This window comes from Typopeltis vanoorti, chromosome 14 (assembly GCF_054136105.1).
Source record: "Typopeltis vanoorti isolate ZY-2024b chromosome 14, IOZ_Tvanoo_1.0, whole genome shotgun sequence".
Taxonomy (NCBI): domain Eukaryota; kingdom Metazoa; phylum Arthropoda; class Arachnida; order Uropygi; family Thelyphonidae; genus Typopeltis; species Typopeltis vanoorti.
The window spans coordinates 38,571,970-38,597,878 of NC_143562.1; the positions used below are offsets into that span (position 1 = coordinate 38,571,970).

A 25,909-nucleotide genomic window follows, 5' to 3' on the forward strand; every position below is an offset into this window, starting at 1 on the left:
TAAATATTAATGGAGAAAGATTAATTAATTTGGCCACATCCAGAAATTTAATAATAAGCAGCACTATGTTTATGAGGAAGAATATACACAAACAAACATGGAAATCTCCTAATAGTCATACGTTCAATCAAATACATTCAAATCAAACCAAATCAATACATTCAGCTCCTCTGGAGCTGAGCATGATAGTGACCATTTTACAGTTGGTGCCATACTTAAGATTAAAATAAACAGTAAATATTTTTCAGCACATGCAAATCAACTGAGATACAATATTAACAAACTACATTTAACAGAAGAGAGAAGAAAATATGAGTGTGAATTAAAACAGAAAATGAAAAATATACAACCAGAGGAGAATGAAAATATTGAAAACATCTGGAATCATATCAAGGATAGATAGCATAAAAGTAGCAGCAAAAACTCAATTGGAATTCAAAGTAAAATACAGTGTAAAAATTGGTTCAATGAAGAATGTGAATGGGCAGTAAAGAAAAAGAAAAAAAAGATAGAAGCATTTGGCTTAATAACCCAAATGATATTCAAGTTGCTCTAAGATACAAAGAGAGCAGCAAGGAAGCCAATAAAATGATGAGACAACAGAAAAGATAATTTTTTCATGAACAGACTTGGAAGAAATCCAGAAATACTTGACAGTAAATAATCCCAGAAAATTTTTCCATGAAACCAAAAACCAAAAATTAGTTCCACATATGAAAACAACAGTGATCAAGAATAGCAATGGACAAATACTAGCCTCTGGAGATGAAATAGCGAACAGGTGGAGAGAGTATTTTAACAAACTCCGAAATTATGATGAACCTATGATGTGTTTTTCAAACAGAATACTTTATGATAAGTATTCTGTTTTCACCCAGAAATAATTAAACCTTTCCTAGCTGAAGTAGAGGAAAGTATAAAGCTGCTCAAACACAACAAGGCACCAGGTACTGATAGAACAGTAGCTGAATGCATTAAATATGGGGATAGTGAATTAACCACTTATATACATAAGCTGGTAAATTTAATATGGGAAAAAGAAGAGATACCCACAGAATGGAAAGAATTGCTAATCATTCCAGTTTATAAAAAAAAGGGAAACAAATATGACTGTGAAAATTATAGGGGAATATCGCTATAATCAGCAGGCTACAAAATTGTACCTAATATTACACTAAAAAGAATCTTACCTTATGCTGAAGAAACTATTGGTGAATATCAAGCAAGAAATTCTGTAGAAATAGATCAACAGTTGACCAAATATTTACACTTAGACAGATACTAGGAAAAAAAATGGGAATACAATTTGCTGGTCCACATTTTATTTGTAGACTTTAGAAAGCATACAATAGCATTCATAGAGGACTTTGGGGAATATTAGATGAACTAGGAGTACCTCATAAGATAATATGTCTAATCAAAATTTGCACCACTGACAGCCAAAGCATGGTATTAGCAAATGGAATTTGATCTGAACCTTTTGATATTAAGACAGGATTGAAACAAGGAGATGCTCTTTTGCCCATCCTTTTTAATTTAGCATCAGAAAAATGCATTCGAGAAATTGTAAAAGATAACATAAACATAACAGTAATATTAGGATATGCAGATGATATATGGCCTTGTTGGAGAAAATGCTGAAGACAGAACATTTAGAAAACTCAAAACTGCTGCTGAAAAATTAGGATTACAAATCAACCGGGATAAAACTGAATATTTAAATGAATGCAGAAATCTCAATCAAGGGGGGAAATGACCATTTTACCATTGGTAACCTGAAATTTAAAAGTGCCACCTTCTTCAAATATCTTGGAACATTGATTACTGAAGATAATAAAATTAGTACAGAAATAAAACCTAGAACACATGCCTCCAATAGATCTTATCATTTCACTATATCATTTATTATCTTCGAAAATTCTATCAAGCAGAGTTAAAACAGAAATATACAAGACAATCATTAGACCCATTGTTTCACATGGAGCAGAAACTTTGAATATAACAGACCAAGATGCAAAACTTTGCAGATCTTTGAAAATAAAATCCTCAGAGACCTGTAAGGGATAATATAACATGTGAATGGAGCAGAAGACTTAACCAAGAACTATATGAATTCTATAGATTCCCACTTCCAGTTGATGAGATCTGAGCAAGTAAACTGAGATGGCCTTGGACTTATGGGAAAGAATGGGTGAGGAGAGAATGGCTAAACAAGCATTCAAGATGATGCCTGATGGAAAGTGACATAGAGGAAGATTGCAGATGTATTGGGAGAATAATATCCAAAAAGACTTAGATAAGACAGGAATTCAGAACTGGAATGAAAAAAGCCTAAGACAGAAAGGAATGGAAGCGAGTGATTGCAGCTAAGAACCTTAGAGGTTCAACTAGCTAAAGAAGAAAAAAAGAAGTTATTAACTGTCTGTAGAGAAGATTGCCAAATAGTCTATGGAGAAAGTATCATGAAGTGCTGGATATGGACTGTATACAAGAGAGAAGATAGCCTGTAAAGAACTCAAGAGTCTGTATAAATCATAAATTTGTTGGTAACAGATTTGTTTTGTGTGTACAAGGGCAAGCCAAATGGCATGCAGTTCATGAGTATAGTTACTGCATTCCAGTGGAATGTGAGTGGAGAATGGCAATCAGGTAGAACAGTAGCACAACTAACAGAGATCTCAGATCTCAAACAGTATATATGGATGTGTAAGAAATCAGAATGTTTTGTTCTGTGTGCATTAAATAACTAGCTATAAGTAGACTAATGATGAAGTATGCAACTTCCTTAGCTGAGACAGCAAAAGGCTGCACAATATAGTACAACTGCCATCATGTTCAGTGCAGGTAATATTCAACATTCATTCATTCATTCAGCCTTGCATAATCTTTTCACACACATACCAACCAGACAAACGACAGTCTAACATGTGTAATACTGAGCTTCCCAATATTAAAAAAAAAAAAAAAAGTTTGTGCCTGAAAATATCTTTAGGACTGAGGCAAGGTGGTGCATCTGTTGGCTGATGCAAATGATAACTATTTCTGTCAAAGTGACAGAGCATGTCCATTTACTTCAATATAAAGCATTTGAATAGGCCCTGTGCAAAATGCACCAGCAGCAAAATGCATTGTACAATGATGACAGGATCTAACCACTGCAGGATGCTTTCCCCAGAATTGCAGACCTGAGAAGAATAATTATCAAGCTTTGAATGAACACATGCAAAATAAATGAAAGCAAGGAACATCAATCAGTATTACATATTGCAGAGGATAAGTTGCAAAAGATATTCAATACTCTCTCTTGCACTTTTCCCATAGTTGATAAATCTGTACAAGGAAAGTAAGTTTTCTATCAAATATGAGCCCTAAAAACTTGGCTTATATTGCTGCAGAGATAATAGTTTGTCCTATCCTAATTTTGGGTTTGGGTGAAGAATGCATTGTCTGCAGAAGTGTACACAGACTTTTTTCTACTGAAAACCTGAACCCATAACTAATAATGACCAATGGCTTTTCACAGTTGCCTTTCAATAATCCTCATGTTAAAGAATGACAGTAAATTGTGACATTATCAATATACAGAACACTGCCTACTGAGAGGAAATTCTTCAGTGATTGAGTCGACTTTAATGCAAAGAGTGTGTCACTTAAAACAGAACCTTGGAGAATACCCTATCCTGGTTATATTGCCAAGAAGAATGTGCTTTTCACTCAGACTTAAAGATCTGAATAAAAAGACTTTTTAATAAAAACAGGAAGGAGTCACCTGAGACCTAGCTTACATAGAGATGTTTAAATGTATGACATCTCCAGGAATTATAAGCTTTTTAATATCAAAGAAAACAAATTAGATGTTCATATTTCAGAAATGCATCTCTTATATACATTCTAGATTGACAAATGACCCAATGTCAATCAGTGTCTACAAAAGCTACATCATGCACTAGAAAAGATCATTGCTTTCTAAATACCACAGAACCTTAACCATTTTCTCTAACATCTTCGAGAACAGCAGGTCAAGAGTGATAAGCTGGTAACTGTTTGATTCTGTTAGATCATTTCCTTGTTTTCAGAAGGCAATGACAATTGATTTATGACATAAATCTAGTGATATCTTCATACTGGTTCAAGAGTAAGAAGATATCCTACTTCATACTGATATGAGAGTGTACAGAGGATTTGAAACTGAAAATGACCACCACTAAGTTTTAAGTACGATAAAATGAATATCATCTTGAAAAGAAGAAGATGTAAGAAAGTTTTAAAATGAATCAGAGGTGAGTAGCTTATAGATGTAAACTGTAGCCTCAGCTATACAAACATTATTGAAGAAAGAATGAAACTGTTTAAAAACAAGAATCAAACACTGGAGTATTGGTGACAAACTGAAGAAACTTTGATTTGCTTCAGTTAGGGAGGTCATGTGGTGAAGTTGTCTGGAAGGACAAAAAAATAAGAACAGCATGGTGGACACAAGAAGTTAAAGAAGTAGTCCAGGAAAAGAACACATACTAAAAGTCCCTAGCAAATAAATATGGCAGATGCACTAAAAGAATACAGAGAAAAATATAAGAGAGCTAAGCTTTGTGTGAAAGTTGCTAAACAAAAGTCATGGGAAGACTTTGGTAAGAATATAGAAGGAAAGTGGCAAGATATTCTGAAGACTGCTGAAAAAGCTTAGAAATGGATGAAAAAATGAATGGACTGTAAAAATGAATCAAAGATGATGAAATTGATTTGAAAACTGCAGATAATGAAATCCTAGATGCCTGGAGTAATTACTTTGAAAGACTGTTAAACAAGCAGTGACAGAACAGTAGTAGAAAACTTTCAAGGGAAATGCAAGCAGGAGTATACATACTACTTTTCTACTTGAGGTAGAAAAAAACATCAAACACATGAAATGTACTCATTCTTGCATTTGCCATGAAAATTCAGCTGGAATATGGAAATCGAGGTGATATTTTTGAAATTATAGTTGCTGCTACCTGGACAATACAATCAGTTACATATTTTGCTGTGCCGTTGATTGGTGTTCAGGTTACCACCTCAGCATTAAATTTTGTAAGGTGGGTAAAAATGTATGCAAATTAGCATGGCCAACTTTCTATTTGGAAGTTCATGTAGGAGAGCATAGTTCCAGTGATGATTGTAGTGCAAAGCACTGTGAAATGATCACTTCCATATATATTCAGTTCAACATCCCACATGAGCAGTGGAAGAATGGGAGGGGAAGGAACTGCAAGAATTCAATGCAATGATTCATTTCTGAATCATTCCATCCCAAGTGCAGATGCAAAAATTATGTGACATTTGCTCTTCATTTGGAATGGATTTAGTTCATCTAGCATGGCAAGGAATTGGCTAACTTGCCTTCGACTAAAGGCAAGTTAACCAAGGAAAAATCCTGTCACCTCTGTATTCTTATATACAGATGGCAGGATTTTTCCTGCCTATGTTTCTGGAAATTTGGATTTCTATTCCTGCAGAATAGATACTGCTGGAGAATGCATGTTATTAATAGATATATCAGCTTCATGGGCCTTAGTCACAGAATAGCTAGACTGAATCCTTGCTATTGTTTCCTGATTTCAGAACCATGTTGATGATTAAATGCTATACTATTCTTTGGAATCTGTTTCAATATCTTATAGACAGTGTTCAATCAATTGAGTTTAGGGCCTGTATATATCCACAGTGAGTTTAATGAGAACATATAGGAGAATAAATAAATAAAAAATCTGATGCATATAAGGAAATGTCTTGCACTTTCTATTCATTCTTAGTAGGAAGTGCAAGCCATCCTATTAAAGAACGAGAATTTAGGAACATGATTTAATGTTTTGGTTGTTGCCACAGTGATGCTCACAATATATGGCTCAGCTTGCAGCTTGGAGGTGGGTTTTTCTCTTAAGATAATTGAGAGCTATGCTGTTGCCATCCTTGATAGACTTAGTCTGCTGGTAGAAGGCAGAAATAATAATAATAATAATAAACTTATAAAGATAAAATTAATGTATGCAGACATCAGAAGTTTCTTACTTGAACTCAGCACCTAAGGAAACGGGAGAGAAATAGATTATGTTGCTTTAAATGTCAGATAATATGGGCATGCTCTACCATCTGTACCTGATGTAGTAGTAAAGAACATGACAGTAAGTCTTGCTCTGCAAAGAAGCATAAATGCATTAACTGTGAGGAAGACATTCAGCCTGTCCCTGTGCATGCTGAAGGTGGCAGGATTCATAGAGGAAGCTAGCTATCACAACACTCATTTTGAAAAAATCCTATTGTGCTGAGATGGTAGCAGTTAAGAAAATATTAAACAGTGACACTAACCTGTATGTCTGTTCCACCATCTGATAATTTTAACATACCTGAACTTTATGATCATGAATGCTTCTCTTTGGAGTATGTTAATCACCTATGACAGTCTCACTCCTGAAACAACTCCTAAAATGATCATATTCAGTCAAAACCTACTTATCAATAAAATTATTGCAAAACATCAGACATCCCCCACAAAAAATGGATACTCCTATATCTACTGAATGCAATTAAACACAAAAACTTATCCTGACATATCAGATTGTATTAAACATTTTTCCAAAGAGATGAATATTGGCCATCCATACTTCCCAGAATCAATTGGCAAACCACAAGCTAAAACAAAGGTAAACCCTCAACATCTCAGGAATCATCTACAAAGCTAAAAGAATAGGAAAATTCTTATAGTAGAACTGTTGTGGATTCTTCCCCGAAATATTGATGATATCAAGATCATTTTGCAGAAACTCAAATATATGTGTTTCTGTCTGAAGGAGGCATTTAAAACCAAGTGAAGACCCCACTTTAAGGCATTTTGCCATTATTTGTAAGGAGAGAACTGGAGATGGATCTGTTCTTAGGGAAGTTGCTATCCTTGTGAGCAGCCATACCCCTATTTCAGTGCATCAGCTTACCACTAATCTGTCTCTCATTTAGATTTCTTATTATAATATGTTCCATTTAATTACTACACGATTTGGATTCAACCTTGATAATCTCATATGTGAAGTACTTAGGAGTAACAAGTGAAAAAACCTGGTTTTGAGAAAATTGAAGTCAAAGTAAGTGAGTATAGAAAATTTCAGGCAGCATCTTATAAGCTAATTATATATATATATATATTTTATTTTATCCCACAAATGCTCATTTAGGGTGAGGTGCAGAACTCAAGCATTTACCATTGCTTGAGTTCTAGTAATGTTTATGAGGTCATAAAGTCAGTTTGGCTATGCTTTACTGTTCCTATCAACCGAGGAGGGAGGGAGGGAGGGGGAGAGAGAGAGAGAGAGAGAGAGAGAGAAATTGTTTAGGGCTATGCTAAATTAACTAAGGTTACAAAGTGATTATACTCTGCCTGTTAAATGGATGTCTACAACTTAAGTATTGCAGGAATAAAAGCCTAAGAATCTAAAGGAGCCTGGCTAAACCTTTAAACCAAATGAAAAACAAAAGACAAGCCAACAAAACATGTCCCAAACCATTATGCTGTTTCCTTCAAATTTAACTCCTCCACTTGTGCTCCATTAACACTCATTCTGTATCATCTTTACAATCTTTTATATATTCTACAGTAATGTTTTTCAAACTTCTCTGATTATGACTAACCACAGGAATATATTTTACACTGCAACCCAAATTTTGTTTTATAATATATATAAAAATATAAGAGTAATATTATATATGAATTTATTAATAATTAAAGGAGGCAGAAGGGAAACAAGCCAAGAAGAATCAATAAAAAAATTAGCATTTTTTTTTCTGTACCAGTTCTGTTAGAGAGCAGGAGTTGTGGTGAGAGAGAGTTTGTAGCACTAACGGTCTATAAGACAGTTAGTATTACAAATCGGTTGCATTGTCATTGCAATGTGAGATTTAACTAAACAAACTAAGAAAGTGCTCCTAATTTCATCAAATGCCTGTCACTACTGATTTTAAATGTCTGAAAATAGCTATTATCAATGTTTCCAGTTAATCAGTAAGACTATAAAAATTCATTTTTGATAATCAATAAGCTGACATAACCTACCAAGTTAATCTCGTGATCCCTGAAGGATTACAACCTGCACTTTAAAAACAGTCCTACACTATGGATGTAAACCTATATTCGGATCATTCTAAAAAGAGATAAGTCACAATTATCAAACTATTATACAACAGCCTTCACTTTAGTGTTTTCAAAAATAATGGAGGAGGTTACCTACAGTCACCCTTCTTAGCCAGTCAGACACCCATGAATTAAATGTTGACTCCACTATTATTGATCTGTTACTGCAGATCTCTTGCTGACATTATCCGCCAGACATGAAAAGATAATAAAACTCGCATGGATGCTATTAACACTTCCAGGATATTTAACCAGGTCTGGCATAGAAGTACTCCTAAGCAAACTTCTAAGATAGCATAATGCTATCTCATGATCTGTCTTCCCCTTGCCAGTTTTCTAGATCTATATTAGTCATTATTACAATAAAACACATTGCTTGCCATTCTCCAGTGAAGTGAAGTAAACCTTGCCAACTTCAGTGCTACCAAAACATAGTTCTGTGTTCTTTATCCAAGAAAGATTTCCTTTATTTTTCTCATAACTCTGATAATACCAAGATCTCCAGTCAGGTTCTAGCTTTTCCTAGCAAAATCACCACATCACATCACATCCATGGTCCCCTGCTTTCTAAAAACCCAGTGTCTTTTTCTTACCTGTACAGCTGTTCTTCAACTCATCTGTCCCTTAGGCCAGGTAGAGTCCCCTGATTAGGTGTCACGATGAATTAATGCAGCCTGCACATCACTCCTTTGCTGCATCCCCTAAGGGCAAGTATTTTGTGGTTGTCGATCTGTGTGTTCATGGGACTGGTTTGCCTGATCTGAGGGATGAAAAACTAGAGTTTCCCAGAGGGGGCACCCTCTACCTCTATACGAAACTGGCTAACTTGCCATTTGATTTAATTTATTTATTTATTTGTATGGGGTTCCCACCATTCCTCAACCATCCTGTAGGAATGACTGAGTTCTCCTAGTTGAGGGATCAAGAATATATTTTATGACTGTAAATCTCTGTGTGTTCACGGGCCGATTTTCCTGTTCTGCGGGACAGAAAAAAAACAGAGTTTCCAGGTGAAAACCCCTCTACCTTCGTATGAGACCGGCTAACTCACCTTTAGTCGAAAGGAATCAGATAAAGGTTCTGCACACCATAGATGGGAATCGAACCCAGGTCTTTCCAACCAAAGGGCTTGTCTATAAAAACTGAGCCACAGAGGCTCTGTATAGCTGTTAACACTGCAGAAATCCAAAATCTACCAATCCTTAGAATAATGTTTTCATAGGGTGATGCATCAAATGCTTCTCTAAATATTTTTAATGCTATGCAAAAAAAGGCAACCCAATTAACTGGCAACCTCTCTTTCACAGGTTTGCTCCAATAACTTTCTCATGGATAGTTTTGTTATACTGCTTTATATCTTTTCATGGAACTCTTCTGCTAAACTAGATTCTATGATTCATTTACACCTTAAAAACACGATAGCTGCCATCATCTGTTTGCAGTTTACCTTCAAATCTATTGAACCACCTTATCATCATCCATTCTCGCTGTCTCTATCCTCCAGTTCTAAAGATGACAATCTCCAAATGTTCAAGAAACACATTAGCACGTTACTTTTTTTTCTCCTTAACCACTTGCAAAACATTACACTGATGTGTTAAGCATTTTGCAACCTCTTTTTTAATGTGTTCCATTATGCCTTGTACAATAACCCTCAATCACTATAACTAATTTTATATGGGTAGTAATGGGATAAATATTCTTGAAATCAATGTCACTGGCAACTGTTCTGTATTGTATGATATTTTATGTGTATTTTTAAAAAATTTTTATTTATTTATTTGCCACCTATTTCTTGTTTTTTCATTATTTTTCTGTCATTTTCTCTCTTTTGCAATATTCATACATATTTTTCCATTTATGAATAACTGTTGAATAATTAAAAAGAAATTTGTGGTTAAATACCATGCTTGTAAAAACCCTATTCAGAGAAACTAGAAAATCCTTCAACTCGTTTATAGCAGTTCAGAAGATGGCAAGATCATTATCTTTCTTATTTAATGGGAGGAGCTATTTGAGAATCACTTCTGTGGTGCCGAATGGGATATTGATTGAAGAATTTAAGGCTACAAGCCAGTTCATTGTTGCATTCTTTGGCTGGTTTGATTGTTTTTTTAGGATGAAAACCCTGAGGTTTCCTAAGAGGAAAAAATGACTACCTAACTCATTTCATTTGAAACGTATTTAGAAAAGTGGTGTCTTAGATGGGATTGAAACTCAGATCTTTCAAAACAAAGGGCAACAATGTCATATTGTCCTCACAACTGCAATGTGGAGATCATCAGTGTAGAGTAATTTCTCATTGCCATTTCATACAATAACCTGTTCTATTTTAGGTTTTGTATTTGAAAAAATATGAATTTAAATCCATTTAGAACTAAATGCTCAAATAATTAAGCACAATACAATATATCTGAAATCCAATATCTACGAATACATACAGCTTTTATTTAAATAACAGCAGTAGTGATATGATGTTCCTTTGCAACCTTGGCATGAAGTGCTGTAATATTTCACTACTTAAAAGGTGATATTCTAATTATGCTTCTATATATAGATATTCTAATTCTAATATGGACTCTGAAGATTGTATATATTAAGCACCATAGTACAACACCAAAACAAAACTACAACACAAAGTTTTGAAACTTTTAAAGTGCAAACACTGTTTCTACTTTCTACAAAATAATAATAGATATTTATTATGATATATAGTTCATCATTTTTTAAAACTATACATACACATTCTATATTATTTTAATATAACTATAATATATAAAGTATATACAAGGTGATGAAAATTAAGTATTGCTTTTTAAGGCCTTGTAATCTAAATGCTGCAAAACTTCGTAGGAAAACATTGTGCATCATGCGATAGCAATATCTGGGATAAAAAAAATAAAATAAAATAAAATAATAATTCATCACCAGGGGCATTGTAAACACAAAATGCATTGAATTTGCAAATCGCACAACTGGCAGGTACTAGGAGAGTTTAAAAAGATGGACATGTGATTTTCCCCTTCATTCTGGTTACTAATGCCCATAGTGATGGCACTAACCTTGCCCTAATGTGCTTTGCTCATGAAGCTGTAATACCTAAACAATTTCAATGATCCTGCTGCACTCCATGAATTTCGTTGCCTAAAAAATGTCGATGAGGTCCACTATTTCCATGAGCTCTGCAACAAATGATTAGCCATTTTGAATAAACAGGATCGTTGGGAGTTAGAACTGGCAGAGGTCGCAAACCAATCAGTTCACAACAAATGAATGAAATTGCTACTGCCATTGTAGAGCAGGCCATGCACAAGTGTTGGTTATTTCAGTGCAAGTACTGTATCAAGATAAGTGGATGTGCCTTACACAGCTGCCTGGAAAATTCTACAGAAAATTCTGCATTTCTAACCATTCAAGACGACCCTGACATAGGAGTTGCACCCACAGGACTTTGAAAGTCAACTGACATCCACTTTAACATCCCTTGCTCGAGTGGAGTTGAACGCTGCTTGGCCTTGGATGATTTTGTGGGAAGAGGAGGCTCACTTTCACCTGCATGGAGCTGTGATACCCACAACTGCCAGGTATGGGCTACGCAAAACCCACATACAATCCAACAAATTCCTTCATGTTCACTCAAAATTACTGTTCTGGTGCAGGTTTACAGCTCTGTTTATAATTGGACCATTCTTCTTTGATGATATTCGCTAGTTGGGTTCTTTGACCTGCTCAGTTACTGCCAAGAGGTATTGTGATATGATAAACAATTCTGTTGTGCCACAGCAGTGCCTATGCATGAATTCAGTCATTTTCAAGGAGGACAGGGTCCCTCCACACACATTGGTTGATCCATACAGGAGCTTCTTTGAGAACATTTCACAGAAGCCAGAGAGAGAGAGAGATCAGCCCTGCATTTCCCACTGCAGGCTCCGGAGATTTCTCAAAGACAGTGTTAATCAGGATCATCCTGATAACTTGCCAGTGCTGAAGGACAGCATAACATAGCACATGCACAACATCAGTTCTGACCAGCCGCATTCTGCCGTTGAACATACTGTGCAAAGGATGTAGTTTGTGGCATACTTGGAAGGACAGCACAACCCTTGAATGTGTAATATAAGTGAATAAAAATGAGTTATTCATGCTTGTGTCACTTTTTTTCCTTCTTACACACATAGAAAAATTACTACACCCAAAATTCAGTACACTGTACAGTGCCCCTGGGGGTGGATTTTGAAACTGGTTTATTTTTCTCAAATATTGCTTCAGCATATCATAATGTATTCCTAATGTATTTTTGCAGCATCCCTGTTTAAGGCCTGCAAATATCTCAGCTGTTACCACTGAGGAATTCGGAGGCAGAAAATGATTGAACCCTTCCCCCTCTCCACATTCTTCAGCATTAAATTTCTTTCTACAATCTATATTCCTAATGTGTAGTACAATATTTATAGTACTTTTATAAATTAATAAAAATATATAAATTATGCATTACAAACTATATTGTTAACTATGCATTTATGACTTTTAAACATAATAAACGAAGTAAAAGAATTTTGCAAATGTAGGCAAATAAAATATTGCAGTTTTGTATTTGCATCCAGCAGTGTTTCCGTATTTTATCAAAATTTTCCTTTCTATATTAAGTGTTATATCCAAGAGTTAGTTATACTGTATCTAAATTATATCTATGAAATACCTTGAGGAGATGTAGCTATTGGAATATCTGTTAAGTCATTGAATATGAAATCAAAGGTTCTTCCTTCTGCTATATATTCTTCCATTTTTGTCATACAATCATCAATTATGATCTGAGAGAGGGGAAAAAAAAGTTAGAATGTTACTCAACAAATACAACCAACAAATGAAATCCAAATCTGCCAAAAGAATAAATATTTATCATAAGCAAAAACTCTTGATTTTGGCAATTTTGCACATAAAGTAATGCATTCAGTTAAAGCTTCAGAATCTGGTCATTTACTCTGCACATTCTTGGATGGTTTAAAAACAGCAGTGAATAAAAGTAATGAAGTGTATTTCTTTCCAAACTGTTTGAATTTCAGCATGTTTAGGTACACTGAAATGTAGCAACTTAAAAGGCTTATTTATTCTGGTCAACATTTAGGTTAATCACTATCATCAAATTTCCTATATCCTCCTGGGATGTATGATGATATGTGATAGATAATGATAGACTATGACTAAGTTTGCATTATTAGACTATGACTAAGTTTGCATTATTAGCCTATCAACAGTTTTCTCCCAAATTAATTGGATCTCCAATATGGCTACATTAATATTCTAATATTCTACCTAACGACATCAATCCACTTAGACCTGCGGGTCTTAGTGGATTGACGTCTTTTTACCTGCAATCCTGGCATCAGATTGGTTTACTAGCCCCTCCTCTCCATTTTGTTTAAGTAGCCACACCATCTAGATTAGCTCAGCTAACAGTCAATGTCAAGTTATTTGGGTTAAAATAAGAGCATAATCCAAAGAATGAACTATTATGGCTTCATTTCAGCAATGTAAATTATATAGAAATAGTGGTTTTATTATAAATTTAGTTTAATCCTTTATCCAAGTGCAAACAAACAAAGTTTGCACCTGAAAATATCTTCAGGACTGAGGTAAGGTGGCACATCCCTTGGCAACTCGTAGCAAAGGTGGACCAAGCTCTCATCACTCCTTGTCTCAGTATCTCCCATAATGTAAAGCACATCTCCTTGCGGACATGTATCCTGATATGCATTAAGGGAAGGGCCACTACCCAGACAGGTTTTGACCTTTATTGAGGTCTCATCAGCGGGAGGCAGCTTACACTTTTGTAAGTTTGTTTGTTTACACTTGGATAAAGGATTAAACTAAATTTATTATAGTCTAACCAAGTGCAAAATAAACTTCCAAAACAGAAGTATGTAGAAACTTCTAAAGTTCTGAAATTTTGTAGAGAGCATGAGAATACGATCCACAGAATTGGAGTTGTCTTAGCATGCACTACTTAAAAGATACGAGCACTGCCCAAGTATCCACATTAACCTTTTATTAGTATATTTGATAAGGTTTCAGTGACTTGACAACTGTTTCAAACTGGTTGGTTCTCTTCACCAGGCAGAAACTTTAAGAGAACAAGAACTCTCATTCAATGCCAAAGAAATCAGATGCCAGAGAGTTATATTTTTTATAACTGAACTCTTGGTCAGTACATAATAGTAATACTCAAAAAGAAAAAGGCACACGACTTCATTTCAGTGATGTATATTATATAGAAATAGCAGATATTAAAGATCCAACATTATTTCAAAGCCAAACATATGCAGAAACTTTGAAATTTCAAAATTTTGACCAGAGAGTGTATGAGAATACAATCCTCAGCATTGGAGTTGCCTTAGTTTACACTACTTAAAAGACACGAACACTACCCAAGCATTCTTATATTCACCTTTTCTGACACCAGTTTGAAACAGCTGTCAGGTCATACTATCTGCAGCATGCTTTGAAGCTTATCCAAGTGGTTAAGTCCCTTTTGTATGATTGTAACTTACATGAGAAAGGAACCTCATAAACATCTGTGATAATTAAATGGTGTAATTAGAGAGAAAAAATAAGGGAAATAAATTTAGTTGGATTTGAAAGGCTACGTTTTAATCCAACTAAATCGGTCTCGTATTTTTTCCCCCAAATATATCATTATTTTTTAATGATTTGGGAGGGGAAAAACAAAACAAATTAGTTAATTTTTTCCCTCCTCTTTTTTTTTTCTTTTCTTGAGGTACCCGCTAGAAGATGAAATTGTTCATGCTTATATTTTTTTGAGGAAAGACAGTAAAGTGACATTTATTTTTTTCAAAGAGTAAGTTTTTTTATCTAAGTTTCCTAAAAGATTGTGCATAAGAGCATTGGACTTGAGATACCTCAAGTCCAATGCTTTTTTGCTATCACCAACTCTGAAACCCTGGCAAAGGCTGCTAAAAGCTGCTAATTGAAGTAGTAGAGAGCACTTAGAATTAAAATATTTAGGATGCTATTAAAATATCTCAATACAGTAAGAAAGGCTTTACCTTACCTGTTAGTTTTTATTTGCTAAAAAATTACCAGTTGCTAACAACATGAATTTTGGCAATGAAAATCATCTACCATCTAAAAACATTCACAAGCATTGATAGTACAGTAAGGTTTAAACCCAGAACTGCTGACTGGAAAACAACCTTGTAGGTTGAGTGGATAATGTCACTCAACCTACAAGGAATTCAGACAAATTTAAAAGAAACTACACTTTTCAATTTTGAATTTTTTTTATATGTCCAATGGATCAATTTCAACTCAAATGTAGTTACTTTTTAAAGTGTTATGAATATGTGTACAAAATTTCATGAAAATAAGAGCAACAATATTGACTGACATTCTCTTGGCTAAATTCAGGTATAAAAAAAAAAAAAACCTGTAGATTCACCTGTTTATATGATTGCTTAGATGAAAATGCATTTTGTCCAAGAACCAGACATTATGGAGGAAGGATGGATCTTCATAGACATTGGCCAGCATGCATGCATAGTGTACACCCACCGTACAGCATAACCCATTTTTGTTAAAAACTGGCCCATCCGAATGACGTATAAAAAGGAACTCAACTCCTTGAGGATTCTCTGTAGTGACTGCCTTGGTATCTCAAATTTTACCAATGTTTGGCATTGACTCTGTTTTGGAGACTGTAACACTTGCTCCAGCACATGACAGTGATTCTCATTTGTGATAGGTTTGTGGTCTCCCCAAATGCCCTTTGCATTGCAGCAGAAGACTGATGGTACATTGGAACCTCTCGATTAACCTCACTACCAGCCAATGTGTATGAAATAGTGACACCAAATTGCACTTGTGTATTCAATGGGTTTTAGAGCTTCGTATCCAGATTTACCTCGACGTTACCAGCTCTATAGTTCAACAGAAACCCTTCCTTTACAGAGAATTCCACATTCTTTGTAACTTCGCAAAACAAGAAAGCATGGTCACTCTCCCCAATTAGAAGCAGAGTGTCTACTTTGGTTATGGATATACAGGGTGTTCCGGATAAATTTGACAGTTTCGTAAGGAAAAAGAAAATCTTCTTTGTATCTATTAAATTTAATGAATTGACAAAAAAACATTACAGGCAGAGTTAATTACAATACTATCAACAAGATTTACTCAAAATAACCACCATTAGCATCGATCACAGCTTCAATTCTGCTTCGGAACCTCGAACAAGCTGATGCTACAGTCTCCCTGGGAAGGGCCGCAAAAACTGTTTTAATTTTATCCATTAACTGGGCTTTTGTATTACTGGAAGTGCGATTGGTGTCTTTTTCAACTGCGCCCCATACAAAATAATCCATGGGGTTAAGGTCTGGGGAGTTTGGAGGCCAAACATTTGGACTGGTGAAGTCGTAGAAATTTTCAGACAACCATTTTTGACTTTTCCCAGAGGTGTGGCAAGGGGCCGAATCCTGCTGCCATACATACGGCCTACCATTGGCTACCCTTGTTATCCAGGGCTTGACTACAGTTAGCAACTCCACGAACAAAGCCCGAATTCCAATGCCAGGGTTCTTCAACACCTGTTCCTGCAGATTTGCGAGGAATTCTGCTGTACGAACGCAATCAGATCGTCTGCTAGGGATCTTTCTTCTTGCTACATCCTCGTAGTCACCATTGCAAGTCTCTAGTTCATGCCTGATTGTTTTTACTGTATTCAGGGAGCATTGGGCAGCAGTCGTAATATCCTTATTTTGATGGCGGGCACGAATCATCATGATACAAGTTATTCTCTTCCATGATTCAGGTGGGTTCCAGCTATCCATCCTTTCTGACATCTTGTATATGAATGAAGAAGGGTCCAAACTTTTAAATGAAGAGAAGTGTGTGTTAATACATGTAACTTAAGGAAAAATATAATTAATTATAAATATGTCAAATTTATCCCGAACACCCTGTATATGTTAGGAAAGATTTGCTGCTTTATAAAGTAATATCTCCCACAGGGGGGGAAGACGTAAACCATCGGATCTGTTTAGGTTAGGGGAGTGAAGTAATGTTTCACATGTTTCTTTGTATAGCCATTCCATTAGGAACCCACTTTTGTGAATGACTTTTGTCTTGTTCCACTTAACTCTATGTCTGGTGTTGATGGCATGTTCTGCAATTCCAGACTGTTCGGATTCAAGGTACTGGATGTACGACTGGTGTTCTTCTAACCGGACCTGAGCAGATCTTCCTGTTTATCCAAAATGTGATAATCCACATGAGCAGGGAATCTGGTAGACACCTGGATAGCTGAGATGTGGGAGCTTGTCCTTAGAAGACATTTGGAAAGTGGAGATTTTACTGACGGGGCAAAAAGCCACACAGATATTTAGTGGTTTTAGCACCTTAGCTATGCATTCACTAATCCCTTGTATATAGGGGATAAGTATACATGTAAGTTCTTCTGTACTTGAAGAGGATGCTGGAACACGACTACTTAAAGCTCTTTTTATGAAGGACTTCTTATAGCCATTGGATGTGAAGGAGGAATTAATATACTCTAATTCTTTTTGTAAAAGTTCTTCTCAAAAACAAAAGGAGTTGGCTCTATGAACTAGTGTTTTTATAGTACCTGCCTTTTGGCTGGGATGGTGATGTGATTCAGAGTGGATGTACTGGCCTGTATGAGTCTCTTTCCTATAGACTGTGAATTGTAGATAACCATCTTGTTGGCAAAGAATCAAGAGGTCTAGAAATGCTAACTGCTTATTTACTTCTAGGGTGAACTGGATCCTTAGATGAAGTGCATTAATTTTTGAGAGAAAAGTTGTAGTTCTTCTGAGGTGCGCTTCCATATGGCAAAAATGTCGTCCACATATCTGAACCAAATGTTAGGTCTGGGTGTAATGTTGTTAAAGATACGCTGTTTGAAATGCTCCATGAAGTAGTTGGCAATAGCAGGAGATATTGGATTACCCACTGCTGTCCCTACGATTTGTTGGTATAACTGGTTTTTGAAGGAAAAATAACTGGACTTTATTACAAATTCAGATAATTTGACAATGTCTGGAGGAAATTCTTGGTGTAGTAATTCTATGCTGTCTGCCAATGGAACATTCGTAAACAGCGAAACAACATCTAGACTAATCATAATCTCCGAATCTAGATGCAGATCGGAAATTTTATTTCTAAAGTCCACAGAATTTTTTATATATGTAGCAGTTCTTCTAGTTGAAGAAGTGAGTAAATTTGACAGAAATTTTGATATTTTGTAAGTGGGACAACCTATACAGTCTACAACCGGTCTTAATGGAATTCCTGGCTTATGTACTTTTGGAAGACCATATAATCTCAGTGGGCACCCGAAGATCTTTAGTGTTTTCTTTTTATCTTCATCCCATATAGATATTTTTTCTATAAGGGCATTAAACTTTTTTATTTGACTACCGGTAGGATCTGAAGTGAGGGATCTATAAGTCGAATAGTCACGGAGTAACAGTGATATTTTTCTCTCGTATTCTCTTCTGTCTTGGATGACTACAGCCTTCCCTTTGTCAGCTTTCGTAATAATTAGGTTCTTGTTATTTTTTTAGCAAATGCGAATTCAGTGCTTTTTGTCCAACATACAACAGGTTCGGCCGCGGAGGCTTGGCGTTAAAAAGAATTTTTGCACACTCAATTCTTGTTCTGTTAGCTGTTTTTTTGGGGTAAGGATCAAATACCTCTGTCTATACTATGGAAAAAGTCTATTATTTTATTCGGAGCAATGGCAAAATTATGCCCTTTTGACAGAATGAAACATTCACTGTCTGACAGTGGGCGGCCTGATACGTTGATCACTACTCTATCTGTATCAATGACAGTATTGCTGGATTTGAGGTGGCTCACCAGTGAATCAAACTTGCGTTTCAATCTATCATGGGAAGCATTAAAAACCTTTCGGTATGACATCGATGAAATGTGTAAAACGGTGTTAAAATTTTCAGTCTCTAATACTGGTTCTATAGCGTTCTTAATGTCTATTATTTCTTTGTTCAGAAGGGCAAGAGATTTCTTTGCTTCTTGTAGCTGACAATTTAACAGTGACCTACTGGCCTTTAAATAAATCTGATGGGCTCTTTGAGACTTAAAAACTTCTTTTAGTTTACAGCAGGTAGGAATAACCTGAGCCTAAGGTGTTAAAACCACTAAATATCTGTGTGGCTTTTCGCCCCGTCAGTAAAATCTCCACTTTCCTAATGTCTCCTAAGGACAAGCTCCCACATCTCAGCTATCCAGGTGTCTACCAGATTCCCTGCTCATGTGGATTATCACATTTTGGATAAACAGGAAGATCTGCTCAGGTCCGGTTAGAAGAACACCAGTCGTACATCCAGTACCTTGAATCCGAACAGTCTGGAATTGCAGAACATGCCATCAACACCAGACATAGAGTTAAGTGGAACAAGACAAAAGTCATTCACAAAAGTGGGTTCCTAATGGAACGCCATACAAAGAAACATGTGAAACATTACTTCACTCCCCTAACCTAAACAGATCCGATGGTTTACGTCTTTCCCCCCTGTGGGGGGAAAACATAAACATAAAATTGTATACACATATATATTAAAAAAAAAATAAAATAAAAATAATTATGATAATTGAATAATTAAATAATTATTTAATAATTAAATAACTAAATAATTAAAAAAAATAATAATTTAAATAAATTTAGGAAATTTAACCTTAGCTACTTAGGTGGCGCTTTGTGAATATAACAGTTATTGTTTAATTAGCCTTGTACCTGTACTGATAATGCCTGTGATATACTCAGGTGAAAATTCTACTAATAAAGAATAATTGACGTGAGTTAATTCCGTTATTATAATAGTTAGTAAAGAGACCAAATCTGCATACAGTAGTCCAAGTGCAGTTGTATCAAGGCCTTGTTAAGAAGCAAAATGATTTCCTTATTTTTACGTGTCAAGGTTAGCTTCAACATCGCAATTATTCTCTGAGTTGTATTTGTAATTTTTGCTGTGAACTTGGAACTTCAAGCTTTTAACCACCATTACACCAAGATTCCTAGCCTCATCAGTTTCTCATACCATAATCCTGCTAATATATGCTTTTGAAACCTCATCACACCAAAGTGCATAACTTTATACTTACTAACACTGAATTGAGGAACCATTTTCATTTGCCCAAATTTCCAGCTTATTCAAATCATTCCATAAGTGTTAGATATCAGTATCATTTCTGATAGCCCTGCCTATCTTTGCATCATCAGCAAAGGAACATATCCTGTTAGATCCTTCCTAATGTTATTAATGTATAGATTGAACAACAATGGTCCAAGGAGTGAACTCTGGGATACACCACTGGTCATCTTAAATCTAGAAGATTTGCGACCACCGTATGCCCCTTTTTTTCATACCTGCCTTTCAACCATCTACTTATCCAAGTCAAGAGGTTATATTCCAAATGGTATACCTATCAAATGCCTTAGCAAAATCCAACAGTATCGCAGTGATCCATTCCTTTTATTCAACTTGGCCATAACATTGTTATGAAATGTGAGCAAATTGTTAAAACATGACTTCCCTTTACTAATCCCATGCACAGTATAGTTTGTCTGTCTATTCATTTCTGTATGTGAGTTCTTACCAACTTCTCTAAAAATCGCACCACCAAAAGCAGAGATACTGATAGGTCAGTAGTAAGATACACTGGTTTTTGCACTACCCTTGTACTATGGAACTATCATACATCTTTCTATTCCTATGGTAACTTTCCTAAGCTGAAAGTCAATCCAATTCAGCTCAACAAGCCTTTAGCATAAGTGCTGATATTCCATCTGTCCCTATTGCTGGATTCTTATCCAGGTTATACAACAGCTCTTCAACCTCATTCTCATGAATCTCTAACTGTTCATTGAATGCAGTAGTAGGACTGTTTCATACAGCTGGTTGATATATATTAGCAAAGTGAGCACTCATTAATTAAACAATGTCATTAGCTTCGGATACTAGAGTACTATCTGCATTCAGTAAAGTTATTCTTCCACATTCATTCCTTCTTTTACTAGTGGCATAATGATAAAATTCTTTTGGATTGTCTTTAGCCTGCATAGCCAATTTCTTTTCATACTCCGATTTAGGTTTCCACACACAACACTCATTACTTTTCTGGCCTGCACTTTATATATTTCATAACTCCTCTCACTCTTATTCTAATATTCCTTCCACATGATCTTCTTATGGAGCTCTTACTTAATAAGACTGCACATCCATTTCATTCCCACCCTATTAATTTTTTGAACTCTAGGAATACACTCAGATACCAATTCATTTAAGCACTTTTTCAAAGATTCCCATACATTGCTGATATCTTCATTCAATAACTGATATCATGGAACAAAGATAACATGCTCCTAAGTTAGTCATAATTTTCAGCATGTAACTTGTTCTAATTGGAACATCTATATAACTAACTACTTCCCAGGAAAATACAGCATGATCACTACCACCAACTGGTGGTAAAATAGTCATATTCTTAACAAAGACCCCCTTCTGATGCTATGAACAAATCTAACACTCTTTAAACTTGAGTTCCTTCTTTCACATGCTGCTTGAAAAAGTTGCCTTGAAAGAAGTCAATAAATTCTGCTTCTTTATTATCATGAGATTTCTCTTCTACCAAATCACTCATTTAGCACCCATCAGGGTAATTTGGCAAAGTATTTCATCATCCCATGCAATTGAACCATCAGGTCTATAGCAACACCCAACCATATATTTCAAACTATTAGTCTCTACTTCACACCAGATAGTCTCAACCTCACTGCTGCTACGTGAGACATTACCATTATTGCTTCTATCCTAAATGAACTCAAGTCATCTGATATTATTAGTAGTACCTCTCCCCCCCTTTTCCTATCTCTTCTGTGATTCTTAAAAATACTATGTCCTTTACACTCGATTCCAGTTATATCTGATTCTAATAAACAGGTTTCACTAATTCCAAAATCTTAGGCCACAATGTATTCAATAAAGCAACAAACTCATTCCCTTTGCTCCTGATATTTGTGTATAGACATAACAAATTACAACCTGACCTTTTCTTATACTTAAATATGCAATCTGCTTGGCCTTGTTGTACAACTTTCTCTTTTCCCTCCTCAGACACACTCAAAAAGTAAATGTCATTTTATCTTTATCATATTTGTATATCATAGCTGAACTTTCACATGCATTCTTGCCATTCCTCCCACAATGATCTAGTTTTCCTGACTCTATGCATTCCAACTCACCTAAATAAGCAATTTTTCCAGGCTCTTGATGATAAATTCATTCAAGTGCAGGCCATCCTTCTAATACAAGTCTTTTCTGCCATCAAACATACTCCACGCATCTATAAACTCTCATCTATTTCTTCTACACAGCGTGCACATTGAATCATTTTCTATCACAACCCTCTTCTTAACTCAGTACTGTCATATCTTGGTGGTAAACCTACAATTTTTATTCTCTCACTTTTCTTTCTCGCTTCTTTCAACAGATCTTTCATATCCTCTGTCATACTATATTTGTCACTATTTAAATCATTAATTCCAACAAGAAGTACCACCTGTTTTACTTTCCTGTTTTCTATTATGTTTTTCATATTTTAATTTTCACCCCTGGGAAGCCAGAAGTAGTGACTCTATTGGCAAGTACAACTTTTATTATTGAATTGTTGTAACATATTACTTCTTTTTTTCTTGTATTTTAATTGACTTACCTTGTTGTTATCATTATTCTTACCAAGTTCAGTGCTTTCCAGCCTCTTCTGGTTCTGATCATTTTTCTTATCTTGTCTAAGTTTCGTTAAATGTTTTTTTTTTTCACTTTTTCCAATTCTCTGGTTGATTTTCTAATAATTTATTTTATTATTATTATTCGTGACACCTCCAAGGAGTTCGAAGACTCATCGCGGGAGGACACCTACAACTGTCTCAACCACTACACCGAACCTCTATTACGAATCATCTCCATCAATGCCATCTACCGCTCACCTCCACCATTACCACAACTAGTATTTTTTGTCTGTAAATTGCGTGTGTTCTGAAGTTTTTAATCGGGATATTTTCAATGTTGGATAATCTTTGGTTATATTATCCTCATCACTGCTGCAACATTTCTGCTCATTGGAACAAAGGTTCTCCTCAGTAGTAAGAGCTTTAAATTGTGCTTTAGACGCTGCCCTGTTGTGGTGAATTTTCAGTGCCGGTTTTAAGACTATTAAAATCTAACAATAATATACTAAAGATATACCAATTTATCTAAGAAAAACACTGAATAAATCAGCAAATATCACCAATCTTATAGGAACATCATAACAGCATGTCTATACACTTGGGGAGAGTAATAACCATCCTGATGTCACAGTTCAACAGAAACAAGTTGCAAGAGGCAGTTGCATTATGGTATGAGAGATGTTTTCCTGGGAATCTCTTGGAGATTGATAACTTACAAACTATTATTATGAATGCTATAAAGTACCTATTAATTGAGGATACATCCCTTCCTAGTTAGGGATCCCAGACGTCCCATAAAATACGGGATCATCCTGAGAAACATCCCATTGTCCTGAGAAAACTCTTCGGGACAGCTTTTTGTTCTGTATTTTAGAGTTCAAGACTGAATAACAAAATCGACGAGTTACAATTTCTATTCTATTACAAACATCACTCTCCATCATTACAGGGAACTATAGATGCATTGTTATTTTCTCAAGGCGAGTGATGGCAACACTGCAAGAATGATAAGTTCGTTAGAACAGCGCATGTGCATTGACATTTTGGCGTGTGGCATGATATTGGCTCAGCTTTAAATAGCATGGAATGGTTGATTTACTATATATATACAATTTGATTTACTATTTGTTTACTTATACTAGTAAAATGTGTGCATTGTAAACCTTATCATGCACACACTTGGAAAGTTAGAATCATTTTGTAAGACTGGCATATGTGATGGATGCGCATGCTAAACTTTCACCCTCAGTCATAAGTGTACCATATTTTTTCCAGTGCATCTGGGATCCCTATTCCTAGTGAATGAGTTCCATGATGGCATATGTGTGGTACAGCAGGATGATGGAACATGCACATTGCCAGTATTGTCTGGCAATAACACCAACTTCCAGGTATTACTCTGGCCATCAGATTTGTTACATTTAAATCCTCTACCTGAGCAGAGATCACTCAGGAAAGCAATCCTGATGTCATGGTACAGCATACTATACTTCCTGCAATGATCAAAGGTCTTATAGAGCCAATACCATGCCACATAATAAAAGTTCTGGCAGCAAGAAAGGAGAGCATATGATTTATTAGAAGACTGGTCAAAAATTATTGACTGGACTATATATATGTGTCCTGAAGAATGATCAGCACAAGTAATATATGAACATTTGATCTATATATGTGGATTTAGATTATAAAAAAAGTTATTATCCTATACTAATTATTATTATCATTTTTGTCACACCTCCAGGGAGTCCAAAGACTCATCGAGGGAGGGCACCTACTCCACAACTCTCTGTCCCCACCAATTACAACCAACCGCAACTACTATAATCACCATCTACACCAATGCCATCTACCACCACCACTAGTATTTTCATAGACAATTACAAACGTCCATGACCACAGTGGGATTCGATCCCGCAGCCTTTTGGCATGAGAGTGGATACTAACCACTCAGCCAACCAGGCTGGCAAGACTCATCGAGACAGGGCACCTATTCTACAACTTTCCCTTTCCACCACTCAATCCACAAACTACAGTGAACCACATCATCTACTGCCAACCACCACTACTACCACTAGTGTTTTCGCAAACAATCACAAGCATCCATGCCCACGCGGGATTTGAACCTGCAGCCTTTTGGTTGGAGAGCAGATATGCTAACCACTCGGCCAACCAGGCTGGCTAATGATATGCACTAGGTGTATACCCCTTAGCAATAGTGAAATAAGACAGTTGTAACTAACAGTTTTTTTTAATAAGCAGTAATATTAACTGAAAAAAAAAGGGGGTATATACATATGTACGGATGTCTTGGTCATAACTTGTATACAATGTATTACAATTATATGCCAGCTATCCGATTTCACTAGTGATGCTATAAGACAACACCTGAGTGATGCATATAGAAGGAGACACTGGCTGACTGAAAATATTAGTCGTTTAGTGTGATAACTGGCAAGCTGGTCACTTCTACTTCACTCCTATTAACACTACAATGAAATGCACATCATTTGGTTGCACCTCTCCAACTTATATCTTATTTAATGACTTCTGTGGCCTGCTGTACTCAACAGCACTTTTATGCAATTAGTAGTGACAGGGTATATGTCAGACTATGAGCTTAAAAATTAGTAATTACATCTGACCCACATATGAAAGGTTGTAAGGCCTATAGCTCATCAGTATCATGTATGCACAAGAAAGGAGAAACCTGTTGATATGTTTTCACACAGCTGAAGGTTGTAGTCTTTAGGGAGATGGAGAAAACAAAACAAAGAAAAAAACAGACAGATAGAATGTAAGAGGAGAGGGGGGGGAAGTTGGCTTAGTGAATTTGCAGCTAGACTATAAATATGTGTTGACCTGCAGCTGCTCTTGTTCTTATGCTTTTGTAGGAAAGTGGACATTGAATGTCTATGAGAGAGAGAGAGAGAGAGAGAGAGATTGGAGCGGAATCTGTGACAGAGAGAGAGCGAGAG

General features: G+C 35.8%; 1 protein-coding gene across 3 annotated transcripts in view; it reads right to left on the bottom strand.

The window, feature by feature from the left end:
- The window catches only part of Sms (spermine synthase), a 250,094-nt gene that overhangs the window by 30,810 nt on the left and 193,375 nt on the right, over positions 1-25,909 (bottom strand). For all 3 annotated transcript variants that reach the window (XM_090403753.1, XM_090403752.1, XM_090403751.1), the window contains exon 9: positions 12,855-12,966. In XM_090403753.1, coding sequence (XP_090259879.1) covers positions 12,855-12,966 — 112 coding nt within the window. The remainder of the gene's footprint in view (positions 1-12,854; positions 12,967-25,909) is intronic.